Here is a 22,900-nt window from a genome sequence, read left to right on the forward strand (position 1 = left end):
TTTGCTCCATTTTTTAATACTTAAAATCATTTCAATAAACACCTATGGGATACAAAGCTTTCGCAGAGACAGAGAAAACCTTTGAAGATCCCAGTAGCCTACAAAACATACACTGTCAACATTTTTTTTTTACCTTCAACAATGGATGGCAAAGGGCAACAACAATTCATAAAAATAAAACTAAAAAAAGACACTAAAATATACCTTCCTCTCTGCAATCCACGGACATCACGACTAGCAGAAATTCAGATCTTTACATGACGAGGCATGGAAGTTGGAGGACTGCAGAGTTTAAAGAACCAGCACCAAACTACCAGCTTCTGTCACGGATCAGCATATACCATGAGCAGATAACCGAGGTGGGATGGAGTTACTGCTCAGGACTGCGCTTCCCATGAGCATGAAAGGGCTGCTTGTATAAAAAGGTGAGGAGTAATACTACACAATGCTGTGGGCATGTTGAGTCTATAACCCCATAATGCTATTTTAGATTAGCACCTCTCCAGGAATACGCTAAATATTGCATTTTTGGGATTAAGTCAGCGGTGGAAGTCAGTGTCTCCAACCACTAATGTTTCATTATAACTGTCAGAATGAGGCAGTGGGATGAATTCTGTACATGTTTTTTCTATAAGAAATCCTTAGTTCATAATAACAATACTCACAGACAGCCATCAAGAACTGTATCATATAGCGAACAGGCAGGCAAGTGAATGTGACATCAAAGAAAACAGATTTGAAAGTAAAAACATTCCCAGTTAACAAGATGGATCAAATGAGCTTTTTCACAGGATCAGTTCTACACATGCCAGACCAACTTGTTCCGAGATTACTATGGCTGATGGAACACCATGGAAACATCCATACAGTAAAGGTCGGGGGAGGGAGAGAGGGTTTATCCTGACAGACATGGTGAGGGGAAGCTTGCTGATGATTAGCCCTCCCCCCCAAAAAAACACCTCAGGCTGTGAAATGGTGGGATGAGCCGCTTAGCCCGCTCCCACACGAACAGCGCTGGGGGAATAGCACCTGGTGAAAAGAGGTCACTAGGGGCAACAACCCACCCACAGCACGGCTGTCATCACCAAGAAACGGTCATGCCAAGTGTAGAGGGGTAGTTGCCATGGTAACCTTCTATCCCTTTGATGACTATAGAAGGGCTGGGGCACAAATGGGGAGGTGTAGAGGAGTAAAAAGGACTCTGGTCTTTCTTTTTCTTTAATTCAGCCAGGACTGGTTCTTACTGCTTTATATGTCTGTCATAACCCCCACTCTCATCTCCCAACCTTGAATAGAGAAAGGGGCAGTAAATAGTTTAACCCCAAAACTGCAGAAAGTCGCGAGAATTTTCAGACCAGAATAGCCTACTTAAAACAACGGTACGCAGAAGTACAGAAGGGCAAAAATGAGGCAGGAGGAAGACCAAAGTGAGCGATCCACAAGTGAGCTGGCGACACAATAAAAAACACTGACCTGAAATGAAAGGAAGTGCAACATAACACCTAGCTAACCGAGTTCCTTAACTGCCCCGCCCCCCCCCCCCCCCCAAAAAAAGCCCCAAAGGCTTTTGCTGAAGCAATGGCATTGCGTTGAATGAATGAAGTATAATGAGGAACACAAGACCTTTGCCCACATGCTTTGTGTTCCATACAGTGACAATAAATAAGAAAACAAATTCAGTTTTGATCCGCTTGACTTTCTGTCTTAAAAAACAAACAAACAAACAAAAAAAACCCAACTCATATAAAACAAAAACAATCCAAAGACTTTTGTGGAAGGTAGGTTAATGTCTTGTGTTCCTTTTCAAATCCTGAAAATAAAGTGTTTTTTTGTGTGTGTTCAGGCAAATGGCAGGGCAACTATAAAACGATTAGGCTGAGGAGGGGGGAAATCGGCGGTTGCTGTAATATGGGGAGGTGGGGGTGCTCACAGGGGCTTGGCGGGGGGTCCCATTGGCAGAGCGAGGGCCTGTGGTTCTCGACACCCCCTCCCCACCCCTTCCTTGCTGGGCTGGGCAAGGGGATAGTCTAACCCAGACTGGTGATGTTAGCTCTGCCACCAGGGGGCGCCACGATGCGCTGGGTGGTGCGGCGAGGAACGTTGTCATCGATCTGAGCTCCTGAAAAAAAAAGGGAGTAAAACAGGTTGATCTGACAGAAAACCTCAAGAACGACGTACCAAAAAATAAGAGGCCATTGGCTAGTTATGACAGGATCACCGCATGGCTGAAATGCCCTTATGCCTGAGGCATAACGAGGCTACCACTGACCAGACAGGCTGAATCCAGACTGGTGCAGGTTGCGAATAGGTTGAGGTGTAGGTTTGGCTGGAGAGGTCTTGTTGGAGGTGACAGGGGTCATTATTTTCGGTGTGACAGTGACCTCACACACAGGACCATCGTAAAGACCACGAGGGACCCCTCGCAGCTCTGCTAGCTGGGGAGAGAGAAGACAATCCTGTTACCAGCTAGAGAGAGAGAAGTAAAGCTAGGGGTATGAGGCAGTGGACATGTTGGTACCTTCTTGTGAACACAGGCACATTTGTATTACAACAGTTCCAATTTCATTACATGAAATGATCCTATCAGGGAAAACTGAATTTACCTCGCTTTATTGAAAGAAAGAATTTTGAAGTAATATGTAAATGTTTTAAAAGACACAGTCCAAATATGGGATCTGACCTGAAAAAGCAGCGTGTTTTGAAATGTCACTCTCACGTCACAAAAACACTCATTTACATACCTCCACCTAGTCAGCCTGTAGCAGTTTAGTTCTGCCCACTTACTTTGCAGTTCTCAGGTGTGTTTAAGCTCTGAGTGCTTTTTGAATGAGGCGCCATACCAGGCAGCCAATCAGAACAGAGCTCGGTTATCTTACATCCACCTTAAAGGCGCAGTAACAGCCTATTTCATTCTAAGGGATAAATGGAGGTCGGCAAACAGTTGAGCAAAAATGAGTTATGACCCATTTTTTGGAACATAAAACCACACAAACATTGCAAGTGGACATCAAGAAAAATACACACCCAAAAAAAAAAAAAAAAAATCACCAAAATATTTCTGACCAACTTCAGAACAGAACTTCCTGACAACCGATTATCTTCAGACCAGAGCTTCCTAGCAGACTTGATTCATCAAAACAACCACAGATGACAGAAATGCGCATGATGTTGCCAACACACAAGAAACACCTCTGTCTTGCAGCACGGCGTACCTGGGGCAGGCGGCTCAGACGCTTACCCTACTGCGAGCCTTTATCCTCTTGTAGACGAAGTCAGGGAAGGGCTTACGGGTGATGAAGCGCCCTGAGCCCTCTGTGGTGTGCAGGTTTCCATCCTCCAGGACAATCTTTCCTTGGCTGATGACCACCATGGGAGCCCCACGCACTTCTAAGCCCTCAAAGATATTATACTCCACGGCCTACGGAGAGAGAGAGAGCGAGAGAGAGAGAGAGAGAGAGAGAGAGAGAGAGAGAGAGAGCGAGAGAGAGAGAGAGAGCGAGAGAGAACAAAAAACAGCAGTGAAAAGACAATCGTAAATTTAAAAAAAACTGAATAACTGAGTGCAAATCAAATTGAGCAAATCCAAGCTTTTTGATGCACTGTTGGTAGGGGAACTGTAGGTAGAAGTAACTGGTCTGTACTGAAGGTTAGCATGCATGTAGAAATGGTCTTACACTGAAGGTTAAGTGTGGATACTGGGACCAAAGTTTTTTAACAGCTGTAAGCAAATGTGCGTGCAGGCGCGCTCTAACCAGGTTGTGGCTCTTAGCAGAGATAATCTTGGTGACATCGGGGTCCCACAGCACCAGGTCAGCGTCCGAGCCCACAGCGATACGGCCCTTGCGGGGATACAGGTTGAAGACCTTGGCTGCGTTGGTGCTGGTCACAGCCACAAACTGGTTCTCGTCCATCTTACCTGTCACCTGGAAGAAAGACAAAGCCACTCTAAGTACAAAGTGCCTTAACTAAAAAGAGAAAATTTCATTATTTCTTAATGGAAGTGTAACGTAAGCGGTCCTAATTAAGTTTTGACCCAAATCAAATTTATGTAAAGTAAACAACTGATTCACAAATCCTATTTAATGAGGGAAATATTAGTGGAGAATAATTGAGTAAACTGAAAACAGCACCCACTGGTAAGTCCAAGGAGTCTATCGATCTGAGTAGCGTAAATGCACCGCGTGACCCGTAGGCGTGCACTCACCACACACTTGTCCCAGATGATTGACATCCTCTCCTCAGCGCCGTTGGTGCCCTCTGGGATGAGGGTGAAGTTGTCTTTGCCTACTGCGCGTTGGGAGGTGTTGAAGGTACAATGAGCGCTGCCAGTCATCTGCAGATCACCACTGTGCAGCCACAGACACAAGCAATAAGTAGAGACATCCTCCAAGCAGGGAAACGAACCACTCAGACTACGCAGAGCACTAAAAGGCAGCTGAACGGCTGTTCCTGGTATCAAAATGTGTTCTGTTCATTTGATGAAAAGTATAAAAATGCAGGCACTCTAACAAGTACGGCAGTATATTTTGTGTATATATTTGTGTCAAATGTCAACTGAATAATGAATTCGTTTAGCAAGATTTGATAACCTGGTGCGGAATTAGCAGAATTTTCAAGACACAGGTCGTGTTGCATCGAGGTAAAAGGCCGCCCTCTAGTGTTCAAAGCCTGCATTACACCATCAACCACACTGTGCTGCCTACATTCCCACTGGGCCGTGTGTACGGCACGCACCAGGAGAGCAGGGAGTTAAGATAGTCAGGCGTGGTGGGGTCGGGGCTGAGGGGTGGAGATGTGACGTATGCGGCGGCCTTGGCCCAGTTCTTGCTCCAGTAGTGGGTGCCGTCGGTGCCGAGACTGGCGGTGATGGGCTCCCCGTACACCACGGTGCCTGCAGGGCAGAGCGGCGACAGCGAGGCTTCAGCGACCCGGCAGCGCGCTCGCCAGCAAACGCTCGCAATACGTGGAGACCAACTCATGACTGAATTACAGGATTTTGTAGCACGGCAATCATCACCCACTCAACCCCCCCCCCCAGCGATGACGTCACCTTTTTTCCTAGCCTGAGCGATCACATCTGCAGCGCTCTTGCTCATCACCTTGGTGATGTAGAGGGGGCAGTTGGTTTGATTGGCCACAGTTACCGCACGGTTGACCGCCTCGGCCTCCACCTATAAAAGCGGCACACACTGAGCAGCAGACATTCAGGCTGAGTTACAACAGGAGCTCCTGGGTAATCCTGCGCGCCGCAGCTCAGGAATGCTGACGCTGCCGTCTGCAGGCCAACGGCCCCATTTAAAGGGGCCCAAAAGTGTCTCCGACTACTGACCAATGGCCCCAAAGACGAAAAGAGCTGGGAGGCAAAGATAGTTTAATGGCACGTTATCTGGCCTTGAACTTAAGTAGTCATGTTTTGATCCATGAGATTCAAAATGGAACAAGAAAGACAACCCAGTTATGCTAATTTGTTTCGAAATGCACGTAGGTCATTCAGACGTGTATAATTCAATGATTTACTTTTTTCCTTGTTCCTATTATAAATTTGTACTTATTATATTTTAACACTTGAAAAAAACAATCTGCAAAAAACAAACAACCCCCCCCCCCCAAAAAAAAGGTCTCTCTAAAGTTCATAGAAGCAGGAGGCATTGGGTGTTCCACTACATCACATATAACCACGATTGTCCTGACAAGGTGCAGGTGTCCTACCTCCTCTGGGCGACTGAGGACGTGACCCTCCGGCCCAGCGATGCCAAGTTCCAGGATCCTCTTCTGCTCCTGAAATGAACAGCAGCAAGGCCGTTAGAGCGAAAGCCGGCGGGCAGAACGCGGGGCGACCCACGCGCGTGCCGCGGGCGGAGGACGAAGGTGCGGTACCTCGGCAATGATGTCTCCGTTCTCCGCGTGCACCTGGGCGATGGCTCCCAGGTCTCGGATCACGCTGAACACCTCGTACATCTGCACGGGAAACACACACACAACGGCCAGATGCTGAGATTTCGGCAGGGGGTGAGGGAAGAACAAAGCACACGGACAGCTATGACGGGAAATATTGATCAAACAAAGCAACGGGCTGCCTGGCTTTGGCCTTACTGTGCAGACGATTCGTTTCGCCAGACTGGCCAGCACGATTAGCAGAGTCATCATCTCTCTACCATCAGCAGAAATCATTACTTTCTATTAAACATATATACCATGTGTAAAGGCAGATCTAGAAATAAAACCATGTCTGTAACGAGTAACGTATCATATTTTCACACGTGATAAATAAACTGTACTGATCACTAGCTTATGGTACTGGACTGCCAGAGAACAGCAGCACCCTGTTTCAGCGCATGGACAGCTTGGTGAGACGCCGATGAGCTGTTTTGGCATAATGCGAAGCACCACAGGGCTACAGCCCTCCAGGACTGTGGTCTGACACAGTGTGCTACAAAGAACAACAGCGGGCAACACCAGCTAACACCAGGCGCTGCAGGACCCTCCCGAGTAGACACCTGTAGACAAGCCCCAACCTACTGCTGACACTAATCCTCACTGCCTCGCATGTTCTGGATCTGGAGGAGGTTTGCAGCTGCACACTGGGCAAATCCCCAGAGACCACCTGCTAAGTACGCTCGGCCCTTCCCTGCTAAATAAAGAGTGTGTCAAAATGCTCTCGGCGAGTTAGATTCAGCTGGCCAGCGACGGGACATACGGAGAGCGCAGGAGAAGCCCTCTGCACACGCTAACGGGCTAAGCCCTCTTAACAGTATTTAATGGGTATCTTACTTATGTGGTGAAAACAACTACAGACACCTTGCTTAAATGCTTCATGATCCTACCTGGGAATCATTAAGCTGGAAAACATCCTTATATGCAAGATAGATCAGGAAGGAGTTGACACCTACACAGATGCAGAGCACACATGCAGAATATCAGAATTTTGCAAGACGACATAGGAAAAACTAACCTTTCTAATATACGTTTACACCAAAGTACAAGAGATACAAACAATCTCTGCTGGGAAAATAATGGTATGAATACATCCATTACACTGTGTAGAGATAAAATAGGGAAAAGGTTAGGTTCAGAGTTAGTGGCATCTGTTAATTCTTGCGTAATTCCCGATGAAGAGGAAGGCTTACTGCAAAATCAACTTTAAAACATTCACAGAACATACTGCATTACAATCACAATGTGTCATGCATTCCGATTTAGCCCTCATCCATGTATTATATTTCCTGGAATGCTGTGTGAAACTGTGAAAAGCGGTTATGGAGAGGTGGGAATGTATGTCTGTCTGTGCGTGTGCGCGTGTGTGTGTGGGTGTGTGTGTGTGTGTGTGTGTGAGTGAGAGTGTGTGTGTGTGTGTGTGTGTGCGCGTGTGTGTGTGTATGCGTGTGCGTGTATGCGTGTGTGTGCGTGTGTGGGTGTGTGTGTGTGGGTGTGTGTGTGTGTACATGTGTGTGTGCGTGTGTGTACATGTGTGTGTGTGCGTGTGTGTGTGTACGTGTGTGTGTATGCGTGTGCGTGTGTGTGTGTGTGCGCGCGTGTGTGTGTGTATGCGTGTGCGTGTATGCGTGTGTGTGTGGGTGTGTGTGTGTGTGTGTGTGCACATGTGTGTGTGTGCGTGTGTGTGTATGCGTGTGCGTGTGTGTGTGTGTGTGTGTGAGGTACCGTGGTCCTTCACCAGGGCCTCCATCTCCTCCTGAATTCCACTGTGCCACTCGGTAAGATCCACATGGAGTGAATAGTCACAGCATGATTTGCTGTCGGCCCACTCCCTCCACTGGTTGAAGGCTGCCATGAGGCTAACACCAGGCTCTGGCACCACGTGATCCACTGCAACACACAAACACAAACCCACCCACACACACACACATTCAGTCAGCTTCGCTACTATGTGGTACCGATCTGTCAGCATTTCAGGTCACTGAAGTACTGCCAGGACTAGGCATTGCATCCCATGCCTAATCAGCCTTTCATCTACCAGCCAAAGAAAGGAAGTCAGAGAGATGAGCTGAGAATGTTGGGGGGAAGGGGGTGGTATAGCCATACAGTGCAGTAGGGGGCCGGGGGAACCGCGGGCCGGAAGCGCTCTCCAGGCACTGCTGGCCTGTGCAGACTGGTACACTGCTGTCACGTTTTGCACATGCCTGACGGAACGGACCCCCCCCACTCACACATGCACGTTCGTACGCACACACGCGCCCCCCCCCCCCCACACACACACCCACACCCACACACACAAGCATGCGCACACTGCAGAAGCCGCCTGTGTGAGTCAGCTGGCTTGCTGCACTTCTGCTCCTCATATCCACCCAGATTGGACATCTGCTGTGGCCTCGCGCATACCACGCAGTCCCACTGGAACCCAGCGTGGAGAGATTCTCTCCTCTACAAGTAGCTGCCCTGCGCGTCGTCTGCTCCACCGCCTACTCCGAGTCTCACGTACTGATCATGGTGGTGCCTCCGGCCAGAGCGGCGCGCGTGCCCTGGTAGAAGTCGTCCGCGGCCGTCATGCCCCGGTCGGGCATCTGGAAGCGGGTGTGCACGTCGACGCCTCCCGGGATCAGCATCCCGCCGTGGGCATCGATGGTCTTCACCCCTCCGGGAACGATGAGGTTCTCCCCGATCTGCCTGAAACGTGGGAGGAAGAATGCAGGAGCGGGGCAGAACAAGGCATTAGAGGGTGGAACAGGGGTAAATAAATGGACAGACAGAAAAAAAAAAAGAATTGATGAGGGAAGATATGGGGTAAAACCTTTCCAAGGATTTTCTCCCCCCTCCTTATCCTGTTTGCATTCTTATGTGGAGGCATGCTAATACTGAGAGAACATACAGCTGGTCCCAAAAAGGCTGTAAGTATTCACCCAGTGTCTGAATCCTGTTCCACATCCCTGCAGGACTGCACTATAAATAAATGTGCTCCAAATGTTAGATTGGATGTTAGATCTGGTTAGACTGGAGTTTTTGTCTAAAAGCTTTTACTGTCAGGCCTTGCGTGACAGAGAGGCAGATGAGCCATGAGGACAACTGGCGAAGTCCAAGGACGCATTTCGACTTACTTAATGACCCCGTCCTCCATATAGATGTCGGCGTGGAAGGACTGATCATCGTTCACGATCTTCGCCCCTTTGATTAGGAGACGGTCGCTCTGTGGGAGAGGGGGGGGGAGGGTCATGACACAGCTCCGATCTCACTCACAACAGCTGGGCACACCTGTTAATTCAGCACGACGACAAAGACCCTGATGTCATCCGTCGCATACCGAGCTTAATTTGGACTCTTGGGGTACCAGACTAAACAGAGAAATACTTCTGCCTCACCAGCAAATTACAAAAAAATCCCAAAACAACTTCAGGCTTCATGAATTTGCAGTCAGATTGGATTCATTTCAAGGCGGTTTTAAGAGGAGTGTTTTACTGTAAGGTTCTTCACTGTGCAGTGAGCTGGTAGATGAGAAGCACTGTTATGAACATTGTGGAAAAAGCAGTTTGAGGACAGAACGCCTCATATTACATCATATCTTTGATTCGAGGACCAATTGTTATAACTTTACTCGGTCTAGTCTATTGATGAAAATGCTGTGATTTGAAAATGAAAATGTTAACCTCTAAACCCAAAGTCAGTTTTATCCTGTAAAACGGTATAAATTACATTAATTAAGCATCTCGATACTGTAACATCACCCATATCACTCACTCTATCTACAATCCTGAAAGCCATGTACCATGGAATGCAAAACAGTCCAAGCTAAAATATTAAATAAATAAATAAATGGAATTCTTTGACATTTTCTTTGTCCTCATTAATTGGCCATGACTCTCTATGAATGTAAAACGAATGCAGTGTTAATGGAGTATTATCAACTATTACAGCAAACGCCAATGAAAACATTAGCTTAATGTAACAAACTCCAAAACAAACGTTAGCTTAAGCATTAACTTAATGTAACAAACTCCAACACAAACGTTAGCTTAAGCACTAGCTTAATGTAACAAACTCCAACACAAACGTTAGCGTAAGCATTAGCTTAATGTAACAAACTCCAACACAAGCGTTAGCGTAAGCATTAGCTTAATGTAACAAACTCCAACACAAGCGTTATCTTAAGCATTAGCTTAATGTAACAAACACCAACACAAACGTTATCTTAAGCATTAGCTTAATGTAACAAACTCCAACACAAACGTTATCTTAAGCATTAGCTTAATGTAACAAATTCCAACACAAACGTTAGCTTAAGCATTAGCTTAATGTAACAAACTCCAACACAAACGTTAGCTTAAGCATTAGCTTAATGTAACAAACTCCAACACAAGCGTTATCTTAAGCATTAGATTAATGTAACAAACTCCAACACAAGCATTATCTTAAGCATTAGATTAATGTAACAAACTCCAACACAAACGTTAGCTTAAGCATTAATGTAACAAACTCCAACACAAACGTTAGCTTAAGCATTAGCTTAATGTAACAAACTCCAACACAAACGTTAGCTTAAGCATTAGCTTAATGTAACAAACTCCAACACAAACGTTATCTTAAGCATTAGCTTAATGTAACAAACTCCAACACAAACGTTAGCTTAAGCATTAGCTTAATGTAACAAACTCCAACACAAACGTTAGCTTAAGCATTAGCTTAATGTAACAAACTCCAACACAAGCGTTAGCTTAAGCATTAGCTTAATGTAACAAACTCCAACACAAGCGTTATCTTAAGCATTAGCTTAATGTAACAAACTCCAACACAAGCGTTATCTTAAGCATTAGCTTAATGTAACAAACTCCAACACAAGCGTTAGCTTAAGCATTAGCTTAATGTAACAAACTCCAACACAAGCGTTATCTTAAGCATTAGCTTAATGTAACAAACTCCAACACAAGCGTTATCTTAAGCATTAGCTTAATGTAACAAACTCCAACACAAGCGTTATCTTAAGCATTAGATTAATGTAACAAACTCCAACACAAGCGTTATCTTAAGCATTAGATTAATGTAACAAACTCCAACACAAACGTTATCTTAAGCATTAATGTAACAAACTCCAACACAAACGTTATCTTAAGCATTAGCTTAATGTAACAAACTCCAACACAAACGTTATCTTAAGCATTAGCTTAATGTAACAAATTCCAACACAAACGTTAGCTTAAGCATTAGCTTAATGTAACAAACTCCAACACAAACGTTAGCTTAAGCATTAGCTTAATGTAACAAACTCCAACAAAAGCGTTATCTTAAGCATTAGCTTAATGTAACAAACTCCAACACAAGCGTTATCTTAAGCATTAGCTTAATGTAACAAACTCCAACACAAGCGTTATCTTAAGCATTAGATTAATGTAACAAACTCCAACACAAGCGTTATCTTAAGCATTAGATTAATGTAACAAACTCCAACACAAACGTTAGCTTAAGCATTAATGTAACAAACTCCAACACAAACTTTATCTTAAGCATTAGCTTAATGTAACAAACTCCAACACAAACGTTATCTTAAGCATTAGCTTAATGTAACAAACTCCAACACAAACGTTATCTTAAGCATTAGCTTAATGTAACAAACTCCAACACAAACGTTATCTTAAGCATTAGCTTAATGTAACAAACTCCAACACAAACGTTAGCTTAAGCATTAGCTTAATGTAACAAACTCCAACACAAATCTTAGCTTAAGCATTAGCTTAATGTAACAAACTCCAACACAAACCTTAGCTTAAGCATTATCTTAATGTAACAAATTCCAACACAAACGTTATCTTAAGCATTAATGTAACAAACTCCAACACAAACGTTAGCTTAAGCATTAGCTTAATGTAACAAACTCCAACACAAATGTTATCTTAAGCATTAGATTAATGTAAATTGAGGCCATTTTGCTTGTGTCCGCACGAGCGGTTCAAAGGGCAATAAATAAGTGTGAACCCCCATCACTCCCCATCACTGCCGGAGACCCTGTGATCCGTGCCCGGTGCCTGAAGTGTGGATGCTGCAAGGAATCTTGGGAGGGAGGAGTGAAGTCGGTGAAGCCTCACCAGCATTGGGCATACAATCCTTTCTAGATCAACACCAGAACACACCAGCCTGGTGAACCTGCATCCAGCAGCAGAGCTGCTCACCCGCTGGAGTCTAAGGGGACTGGTTAAGAGGCGGGTATGCTTTTGGTTGCATCGCAGTCCATAATTAAGCCCCGGTGCCAGTGCGATAACTGCTGCATAAGTGCTAATCTACGGCTGGACGGCTGCTAATAAGCAGATATCTCTACCATGCGCTCCTCTTCAGAGCCGTACTGAACGAGACGGAAAACCCGCACGAAAGCGCTCACTCCAAAGGAATTCTGTGTTTGTAGATGAGAGAGAATTATTGCCTTTTTTTCAAAATATTATGCTATGGAATTAATATTATGGAATTACCACTCTCATTGATCATTTACGTCTAGCTGAAGTTGCATACAATAAGTCTTGTGCTGTCAGCCTGCTTTCATCACGACTGAGAATACAGAGACTCAATACCCTAATCTCCTTGCTGGATGTGGGAATTGCAGGGTTACGCAGAAAAAAAGTCTGAAAATGATGGTTCCACCTAAAAGCTTTGCAAGACTCCATCTGATCTGCTGGATGTACTAGAAGTTCTACCAAAGCCTAAGAAAAGTTCAGTGCACCTGAATATCTTTCACAGACTTTTCATGCTATGATTGTTGTTCTGTGTTCTGTGTGAAGCTTTCTTGGTGCCAGCTGTGACATCAGACGTCAGACACATGCCATGTCCTTGTCCTTATATATAAATGACAAAATGCAGCAATGGAGCTTATATTTAGTGATCTGAGAGTCGTCGTGATCTGCCAGTGACTGGGAGTGAGCTGGAGAGGAAAGGAAACAGGACATGAGGCCTCGTTTTCAACAGGACAAAGCTCTTCTGTTTGCTTCACTGCTCTTGCTCCCTCTCTCTCTCTCTCTCTCTCACACACACACACACACACACACACACACACACAGACTCCAAATCTCGCCTTTACAGCCCCTTGGCTGCCCCACGCTCATACCACTGAGAACATCCAAAGCCCCTTAATTTTGTTAGTTACACCTCTGCATCTATGTGCACAATGGCTCCTGCGATGTCAAAGTTTCTTTGCCTTTTCACACCCACAGTTAAAATCCTTTGAGACTCAGTGATAGTTTTCAAACAGAAAAAAACCACAATGCTATCTCCTGTTTATTTTTCTTGCCTTTTCGCCAACCCTACCACTTAAACTGTAAATCATCCCAAGCATATGAGTTCAAACACAATGAAACAAAGCCACGCTATCAGTCCTCAGCATTTTGATCCTGAACTGTTCAAAAACTTATGAGGAGGCCGGTGAGGCCGGTCTGTTCACAGAACACCACCATCTCATGTTGTGGTTCGTTTCTGAGCTGGGCTGCAGAATGGTGCTGGAGATCTGGTAACTTGTGCTGCTTAAAAACAGACTAATCTCCCTCTGTCAGACGAGCACCTCTGCACCTCCAAGCCCAGCCTTCTGGCCGGAACAATTGAGACCATGACAAGTTTAAGGAAAAAATAACACGTCTGGTTATATTGCCTCATTGCCAGTACTTTAATGTAAAATGCAGCCGTGGTTCTTCAACGCAACACTGGGTTGGATATCCCATGGGTATTGCATCTGCTGGGCACAGAGAGGACCACCACTGGAGATCATGAACCACGACAGTACCGTGTTCGTTGAGCTTCACGTCCACAATGTCATCGTTCTGCTGACACACGTGGCAGCTCTGGTTCTTTAATTGGATTGTTTTTACGCACAGTGACCTACTGGAGAATAAATCAGATTGACACTTGGCTAAGATTATGTAACATATCTGAACCCCTGTTATGAGATTGGGTAGGGAATGCAAGGTAACAATACAACTGTCACACATAGTACTTCACAGTCTAACCAAGCACTGTAATTATTCAATGTAATTATACATTATTTAGCACTGCTAATTATGGAGTGCTAAGACAGTCTTAAAAAGATTTAAATCTGACTGAATGTTTAAGGATTCCCCTTCTTGCGCCATTACAGCAAAGTTAAAACAAAACCATCCTTCCAATATCTCATCCCAAATTCATACAAGCAACATCGTGGTCACAAATGCACATCACATCACATCACTGGAATCCACTGGCTGGAAGCCACATTTAGAAAAACATGGCTTTGTAGTTATATTAAAAGGACCTCAAAGTGATTTACATGAACACTGCCCAGTGACAGGAAAAACACTGAAATGTGTCATCTTTTAAGAAACATCTTGCCCACCCCCCCCCCCCCCACTAAACAAGATTCTTTGCAGTTCAAAGCTGTAGTGAGTGTCACATCGTTATTATTACCCATCTCTCCTGAGCCGTGAGAGCGCCCCCACTGACGTTGGTGGCACACAGCAACACTGCACAGTCGAGCTCCATTTCTAAAATGTCCGCTCGCACTCTGCTGACAAATTTGGCTGCTCTAGTTACAAAATACAAACATGGGTTTGAAACAGAGGGCACCGAGCTCTTCAGCATCTGCTCTCCATTGCTTTTACCGGTTGAGTATTATTGATGCTGCTAAATGGAAGCTCGCATGAATCTGGCTGGTTCTATAGTTATTTTTGAGCCACCAGACAGAAACGAACATTGTTGGAGCAGGCAAAATAACTGCTATAATCCGTTAGAAATTATTTGCATTACTAATGATCAAACTGTAATTAGATTACTCATTACTGAAAAAGTAATCACACTACTTATGGCTTAACTTTAAAGTTGCTTCTAAACCCATAAAAAACTGTACCATTTGGAAAATATGAAGATGGGAGCTCATTACATGCAGGCAGGAAGTGACTGCTGAGTGAACATAATGACTTCCTGTTTCTGGATAAAGCTCTCATCATATTCCACGCCTGACTATAGAGATTAGATTTGACATAAAATTTTGCCAAAAGCATTAGTTTTTGCATTTCAAAAATGTTCTTTGGTTGGTTTAATCATAAAGCTATTTTGAACCAATTAAACACAACCCTTTGTAATGACCACAACCTTTAGAAACATGGATAGTTTTACGGCATTTAGCTGACACGTTTATCCAAAGCAACTTACAATTATGATTGAATACAATTCAAGCAACTGAGTGTTAAGGGTCTTCCTCAGGGACCCAACAGTGGCCACTTGGCCATGGAGGGACTTGAATTGGCAACCTTCTACAACTAGTCAAGTACTTTAGCCACTGAGCTACCACTCCACTTTCAGCATCTGTATTTTCTACAAGCCCTTACACTCCAATATGTGTTATCCTTGACTACATAAGCTTTTGGATTTATTTTCCCAATGTTTCTATCTGACAATCTAGACACTAGACATGATGGTCTGGATTGCTATTTGGGTACTGCAGCAAAGTTCACCTTCTGGTGATTCTCTTTGAAGTTGTCAGCAACAGACCTCACAACTGTTACTACTGTGGTGTCCATTGTTGACCAGAGGAGGATGGGCTCCCCTTTGAGTCTTGGTTCCTCTCAAGGTTTCTTCCTCACACTCTAGTGTGTTTTTCCTTGCCATTGTCGCCCTTGGATTGCTCACTGGGGGCTTGGACTCAGACATCTGTAAAGTTGGTTTGTGAAAACATCTGTTGTAAAAAGCGCTGTATAAATAAATTTGACTTGACAATGAAATGTGACTTTGTGCTGGTTGGATGACATCAGGTCACCATTATTCAGTATGTTGTGCTTGTTTCGAAGCATAAAACCGGTTTATGTCTGCTCAGTTTAATCTGGCACAGAAGCGATATTACATCTTTTGTAATGTGACCACTATAAATCATTCCAACATGGTATCATTCAGTATAACAGCCCCGCAAGTGGCTACACATGCTTGCAATATCTTCCGTCCGTGTAACTGGTACAGGCCCAGGGGTCCTCTTGGAAGCAGTGGGAGTGGTGGTAGGTGGAGTACGTGGATGCACTTAAGGGACCGCCCTCTGCCCGTGCTCGGCTGAACTTCCTGTAGCCTGCTGAACCACAGCCACCCTAGCCCATGTGTCTTCCTCTCTCTGCCAAACCTCCCTAAGGAGAGTGGAGGATGCTCACAATGGCCTACGAAGAGTCCACCCATGCCAAAATGAACCCCTGTGGTTCCCACGAAACAGAAACCCTACACGGATTTCGGTGGAAACGCGGACGTGCGCTATTTGGTGTCTCACATTGGGTTACGGCTGGCCATGAAAAAGTAGGCTTCTGCTCTAAATAAAGGACACAAATTGCTATCAGCAGTAAGTGGCAGCAGCCGAGACTCGACGTGATGCAAGGGAACGCCAGGCTATTAACTAGGCCGAAGGTCTCGGGATTCCTGGGCGTGCCGTTGTCCTAAGCGTTCACGCCAGCTTTAATGGACTCTTTGTTTCATATTCACTTCCAAGCGTTCTTCTGGATCACAGATATCTTCCACGGTGTAGGGTTACCATGATCAGATTGGGGCTCGCCCCTCCTCGTGGTGCATTACAGTGTACCCGTGCACCTGGCTTTGCTTTTACACATGGATTTGTGCCTTGTAGCTGTCCAAAGACACAGCACAGAACCTCTGGCCACACATGTCTGCCAACAAATTAATGTCTTTAGCAGATCAGACTTAAAAGGGAAAGTTTTTTAAGCTGATAGATATTATATATATATATATATATATATATATATATATATATATATATATATATATATATATATATATATATATATATATATATATATATATAAAAAAAACCAAAAGACATAAATTGCAAAATTAAAGCCAGGTGTCCTGAAATAACTCTGCTGAGGTATGTCACAGTTATGGGACTCTGTGAACATGTCCATGGAAGCAGTGGGAAGTTCTGGGAAGAACTCCAAAGCAAGTTTTGGTCAATTTCCCATCTAACTGTCATTTAATGTGCTATAAGCAAGACGAGGCAGCCATTTGAACTCTGTGTAATCTGCATGTTTACAAAAGTAGATATAAAACTAAATGCCTAATTAATAAGCAAACTGGCAACATAAAAGACATCACTTTAAGTGGACAGATATTTAAAATTCATCTTCTGAAAGCTTACAAAGTAGAAAAACTCTATGGAGGAAATCAGCCATGATAACATTTCATGCAGTGGAAAAAGCTCTAATGAAGCACTTATTACCACATGTCATAATTAAGACATCCGGTACTAATCACTATGGGTTTGCCTCTTTGGTAGAACCATTACGAGATGGAAAACATCTTTGTCACATCATAAATGTAAGTGGTGTCTTGTAGCTCATGGGTCACTCGTAGACCCACAGAGGATATTAGTCCATTCTCAGACGGTATGTTTCTGATCTTAATAAATTCTGAAAGGTTTTGGGTATCGACAGAAAAAAAAACAAAATTCGTTCCATAAAAGTCTACAATATCACCCATCACACACAAAAAAAGCTTCCCCCCCCCATGGACCCCCGTGAACATCAATGATACTATAGATTAGATAGAGACGCATTTGCAAAATAATTTCTGGCTGACTGCAGAGGTAGCATATAGGGCTCATTTTCACCATTAATAAAACATTTCTTGACTGAGAAGCAAAATATTTCTATAGACTTTTTCACAAACCAGATGTCTGCTCACCTAACTGTGGAGATTTTCTTGCATGCCTTTCCTGTAATGATGAGGTCCAAGTCAAATTAATCTCCCTGCTACAACACACTCTATCAATAATAATATAATATACTGATAATGAGGTAAATTATCTTAAGAATATGGAAATATTTTTAATTTCAGCATTCCAAAACAGCTGTAACATAAAACTACAAGCAACATAAAAGTAAGAGTAAGTGCGTCCAGCTAGCAGCGATGTCGATTTCAGGAGCACAGCCACTGTGGTGACACGTCTTTTTAAAAAAAAGTTTTTTGCATTACTTTCAAAGTTCATTATTTTCAAATCATTACTTTTCTCTGCAATGTCATTTTTGGCTTTTTCATTAACTTAATTGGGATCTTTTAACCACTGCTACGATGAGACTCTGCGCTATTTACCATGGTATGCTTGCACTCAATGAGGTACAACAATCCAGCGGTTAAACTTCTCAATAGATTTATATGGCACTTCTGGCTTGTTTTGAATGTAAGCTGGGGTTACTTTATTGGCCCTTTTACGCTATATTTTAAATACCAGATAATGGAAACCATGCCATTAGATATTGTTATATTGCAATTTTGGTTTATATTGTTAATTTAGTAGGCTGACAAATTGTGGGTGAGTAATGAAAACAAGCAAAAACAACAACAACATATAAAACAAGGCTGGCGGCTATTCATTATTTATTTCAATGCAGCCAGAGCAGATAGGAATTGTGAAAGAGTGGTTTAAATTGTGATACAGTGGTTTAAATGAACAGCGAATAAATAAAGAACTGAACGAATGTGTGCCTGTGTGCGGTTTGGAAAGTGAAGGGCGGGGCTCATGGTGCATTTGTACAGATGCGACAAGGTGACAATGTCACACACTGCTGAGGCAGCTGAGGCTGACCCGGAGAGACCAGGAGGATGAGGGAGACGAGCGGGACACAGGGGAGGAAGAGACAGACAGTGGGAGAGACAGTGCCATGCCACAAAATGTCAGGCTGACACATGGACAGAAAGAAAGTCGGATCGCCCGCCTGCCATGCGGATGGTCTAACGGTCTGGGGAGGGAGTTGAGTCCTCTCCACCGCCACACTTGTACTGTCAACCTCTAGTGGCCAAAAGCAGATTATTCACATTGTTATGTGGTACGATTTTTACCACTTCATGGTAACGGCCTTTTATTTTTTTTTTAAAACATGACCTTTTTTGAAAACAATGTGCTGCTGTTTGGACCGTACTTGTTCACTTGTGAGCCAACCTTAATACTGATGAACGTATTAGGTATGGTACAAATATTCTGAGTATTCTTTGGTCGTTTGACCTACCACTACACATTGATGCATCAAGTAGTGGATCGTTAAGATCTACCGTCTAAAGATGGGATGACCAGCAGCTACCTGCTAGGCAGCTGGAACCCCAGGCCTTAAGATGGCTGAATATGTGCTCAGAGACTGTGGGCAAGCTCTAATAGCACAGGCCTGGAAGACCTCCTCTCTTCTTTACCAATCTGGCCACCCTTAATTTCTGTCTCAAGATCTGATCAACACCTCGCCTAAGATACTAGGAAAACCAGTCCAGACACTCAAAAAAGCTTTAATGCACACAGTGGTGTTCTGGGCACTGTGCTAGCACAGAAAATGTAGTTTATGCTACAGCTTGAGCCGTGAAATACAGTTTGCATCCACTGACCTACTTTTCAAAAGAGGACCTTTATTCAGCTAGTTTCTCCATTTAATACGATTATCACAACAGCTCGCTAGACGTTCAGTGGCGGTAGGAGGGAAGGCTATTATATGAGAGGCAGCTGAAGTGAGTATGGCTTTTACATTAGAAAACGGATGTTTCAAGGTGTGTGCTTTAAGCGTCTGCAGGGTCGCTGTTTTCAAGGATTTTCCACTGCAGTACAGCACGGAACATACTGAGATTCTTTTCGAAATTAGTTAACCTAGAAGGGGTTTGGAAATACCACTATCCAGTGCATCAAATTAACATTTGTAGCAGCCAGGTTGGGCTTTTCTATGGCTTTCATTTTCAATGTTGAGTATAGGTTATAATCTATACTAGATTGTAGCCAGTTTGGGCTCCGAACCACCCATACGACGTTCAAAAGGATTTGCCAGCAGGCCTATAGGATCCAAACCCATGCATGGTGCGTTGAATTTCGAAGAAAAATAATTCCACATAGCTCAGGAATCGAAGCAATTTCAATGGCATAATTGATCCGAACCATGGGAGGCGATGGCATGTCACTGCTTTCAGACACGAAGACACAAATCACGCCTTCATTTCTCGAAAACGGAGCGGGTTAATCCTGAATCTAGGCTCAATACCGCGCTGTGATTTCAACAGGGTGTCTGCAACGACCAGGGTCCCCAAATCATCTTAAAGCTTCAACCCTCTCCTCCACCATTTCGGCACCAGCGATTCCACAATAGACATGGTCTTCGATTTATTTATTTATTTAAATCGGTCGTTCGTCAGTTCACATCCTTAAATACTCACAGTGATGCGAGGGATATTCTTCTTGCCCTGGTATCCGGACATCTCGACGGCGATTGCGGACCCTCCGTGCGTATTGTTTCCTCGCCTTTGGGACGAACCGCAAAGCTACTGAAGGAGTGATGCTGATGAGGTTTTTACAGGGGTTTTTTAACAGTTGACGCCCTTGTATTTGCTCGCAACACACGCTAAAAAAAACCCCAAAGCCAGTAGCTCGCAAAAAATTAAATAAATAAAAATGTGCCTTTCGTGAATTGATGAATGGAGAGATATCCCTGCGGGTACAGTGACAGCCTTTACCCCACGTTCCTGCGCTGCGCCAAAACGATGCAGACGGCTCGCCGACAGGGAGAGGTTTCCACGGCGAAGGCCACCGCGCATGCGCAATGCCCCGCCCTGCCTCCATAGACGAACACCCCGGTTGCGTTATTTTATTTCATGAGACACCGGCGAGTACGCAGAACATCCCCAACCCCAAATCGGCCTCGGGGATGTTGCCTAGACAGGTCTTTGACCAAAAGCGATTTGCACTTATTTTGCTTTTCGAGTTGAGATAAACTAGGCTATGAAAAAAGTGGTTGCATTCTTCACACAGCAATCTAGCTGGAGCCAAACATATTCGCCCATCTCTATAGTCAAACGTGAATGGTGGAGTCTAATGTGGGTCAAAGCTTATTCTTTGTTGAGCATTTCTTCCATAGGTTGCTCAGAAAATATGTTTCAGCTCAGGTGTCAAAATTTCATTTTCTTCTTTTGTGGCAGGAGTGATAAATGCTAGCTTTCTGTGTGGCTTGTATCAAAACTGGCCTTAGCCGACATGAATGGCAGTTATTTTAGTTTAGTCTTAAAAATAAATACACTTAATAAAATATACCATTGTGACCTGTTACATGTGAGATAGAAGTTAAATACATAGCTACATCTGTGTTGTGTTTCTTTGGATTTTTGATTATTCTGGTGCTTAAATCTGCATTCTACATTTCATGCCAGGATTTATTCATGTAGGTCTATTGCTTGCTTTAGATGATTCTTTATGTAACGTGGGCTGAGATGAGACAACAATATACAAAAATATAATCGCAATTAAAATCAGAAGTCAAATAAATCTATGGAAAATACTATTTTTGAAGTATCTGCACATACAAATGTGAGATAGATAAAGCTGAAATCACTGTCAAGGATTTCCCCCAGAACAGACACACAAACTAGGACCAGTAGGACTGCCACCAGCCCTGCACAGGCAACCTCAGAACACCTGCGATCAGCCAATCCTGGTGAAGTGACACAACAGGCTACTCCCACTGTGCTTCCGTGGTTGCCATGGGCACATGGCATGCTGCTATGGTACTATAAGCCCAATTTCACTTCAGTATACACAAAGGACCCACAAAACTATATTTAATAGGTTTCTGTAACTCCAAAATGCAAGTCTTTCGTTATTCACGGCAAGAATTTAAATATAAAACTGGGCCAAATCTCCACATTTTAAAATGGGTTCCATTCTGTAATAGCCTATATGTAAATTATGATGATTCAAAACAAACAAACAAACAGAGCAGCAGGTGAAAAGTGAACTGTAACATTCTTAAAGGCTAAAATAAAAGAATCAGTGCACAGAGGTACTCAGGATTCAGGAGTTCTTAAGACTACTTTTGGGGTCATCACACAACTAAAGCTAGCATGCAACAAATTAAAATTTCCTGTCTCTCATATAGTTTATTTTAAAGTGAGGTAAACTATGTTTTGATTTCTATTTAAGCAATAGCATTGGGCTTTATGCATTCCAGTGTTAATATTGAAAAGTAGCAAAAGTGTGCTACTTTCCCTAGCTAATTTTCTTCCTTCCTTGCCCTGAACTGCTCATTGTTACCTTAAAGGAGAAGTTTACGCAAAGTCACATCTGATAGTAGGTAGATGTGTCTTGAACATTTTATAGATGTCAAAACAGTTTTTGTATCAATATATGCAGTTTCAAGAATTTCTTTCTCACCGCCTGCTTTTTGGCCATCTAAACTACACATTTATTCCTCTGTGCATGATAAGTGACCAATATTAATTTTCTCAAAAAGAACAAACCGACCAAATAAAACAGAAAAAACCACAGACCTATTTTTGTTGCCATGGTCCAGACATCCCCACTGTGCTTAGGTCCTGTCTCTTCTTCGTGGTTCATAGTTCTGTCTTCTTGGAGGTGGCACAAACATCTTCGGTTTTTATTCTTCCACCAGAAACAGTATACAGTTATCATCTGGAAGTGTCAGACGTTTAGCTCTAAAAACAACCAATAGGGAGCAGCCTGGAATTACGCACAACTCATGTGATAAGTACAAATAAGCAGCAATGCTTAAGGGTTCATCAAAAGCATAAGTTAATGGGGACTTTGAGCCAATTATGGCTGCAAGCAACACGAAACCTTGAATGCGGCTCGAACCGATTTGGCGCAATGATATGATATTCAGTGCGACCCTACCTCACATTCATATTCTTCAGCAAGCTTTCTATAAATGTTGCTACTTAGCAACTTAGCTAATAGGCCAGCACTTATTCTGCAATCAAGAATAGGAAGAAGTCCTGACAAAGAAGCTGAATACAGTCATTCACTGAAGCACAATGGCAGAAAAATCTGCTAAAAACATTGTCATTATAGAATGCCTTTTCTTAAAATGTCTCCATAAAGTAATTATAAGGAGCATTTCTCAGTGTTTCATCTGAGGCGCATGTGTAACGTGTGCGAAGTGTATTCTGCTACTGAATGGAGTTAAATGGGGATGCTGTGTGGCTT

General features: G+C 43.6%; 1 protein-coding gene across 3 annotated transcripts in view; it reads right to left on the reverse strand.

Moving 5' to 3' along the window:
• Window positions 1–22,900, reverse strand: part of dpysl2a (dihydropyrimidinase like 2a) — a 24,407-nt gene continuing 1,507 nt past the window's right edge. The window contains exons 2-15 of one of the 3 annotated variants that reach the window (XM_081707289.1): window positions 22,225–22,389; window positions 9,051–9,139; window positions 8,438–8,622; window positions 7,660–7,824; window positions 6,825–6,886; window positions 5,878–5,958; window positions 5,710–5,778; window positions 5,051–5,171; window positions 4,735–4,891; window positions 4,205–4,346; window positions 3,753–3,923; window positions 3,239–3,418; window positions 2,270–2,435; window positions 1–2,119 (exon numbers count right to left, since the gene is read on the reverse strand). In XM_081707289.1, the coding sequence (XP_081563415.1) occupies window positions 2,028–2,119; window positions 2,270–2,435; window positions 3,239–3,418; window positions 3,753–3,923; window positions 4,205–4,346; window positions 4,735–4,891; window positions 5,051–5,171; window positions 5,710–5,778; window positions 5,878–5,958; window positions 6,825–6,886; window positions 7,660–7,824; window positions 8,438–8,622; window positions 9,051–9,070 (1,611 nt within the window). In that variant the 5' untranslated portion in view covers window positions 9,071–9,139; window positions 22,225–22,389 and the 3' untranslated portion in view covers window positions 1–2,027. Of the gene's footprint in view, window positions 2,120–2,269; window positions 2,436–3,238; window positions 3,419–3,752; window positions 3,924–4,204; window positions 4,347–4,734; window positions 4,892–5,050; window positions 5,172–5,709; window positions 5,779–5,877; window positions 5,959–6,824; window positions 6,887–7,659; window positions 7,825–8,437; window positions 8,623–9,050; window positions 9,140–20,121; window positions 20,491–22,224; window positions 22,390–22,900 lie in introns of those variants that run through there. The other 2 variants (XM_081707290.1, XM_026999760.3) reach the window with 2 other exon arrangements.

This window comes from Electrophorus electricus, chromosome 25 (assembly GCF_041902795.1).
Source record: "Electrophorus electricus isolate QZ-2024a chromosome 25, ASM4190279v1, whole genome shotgun sequence".
Lineage (NCBI taxonomy): Eukaryota > Metazoa > Chordata > Actinopteri > Gymnotiformes > Gymnotidae > Electrophorus > Electrophorus electricus.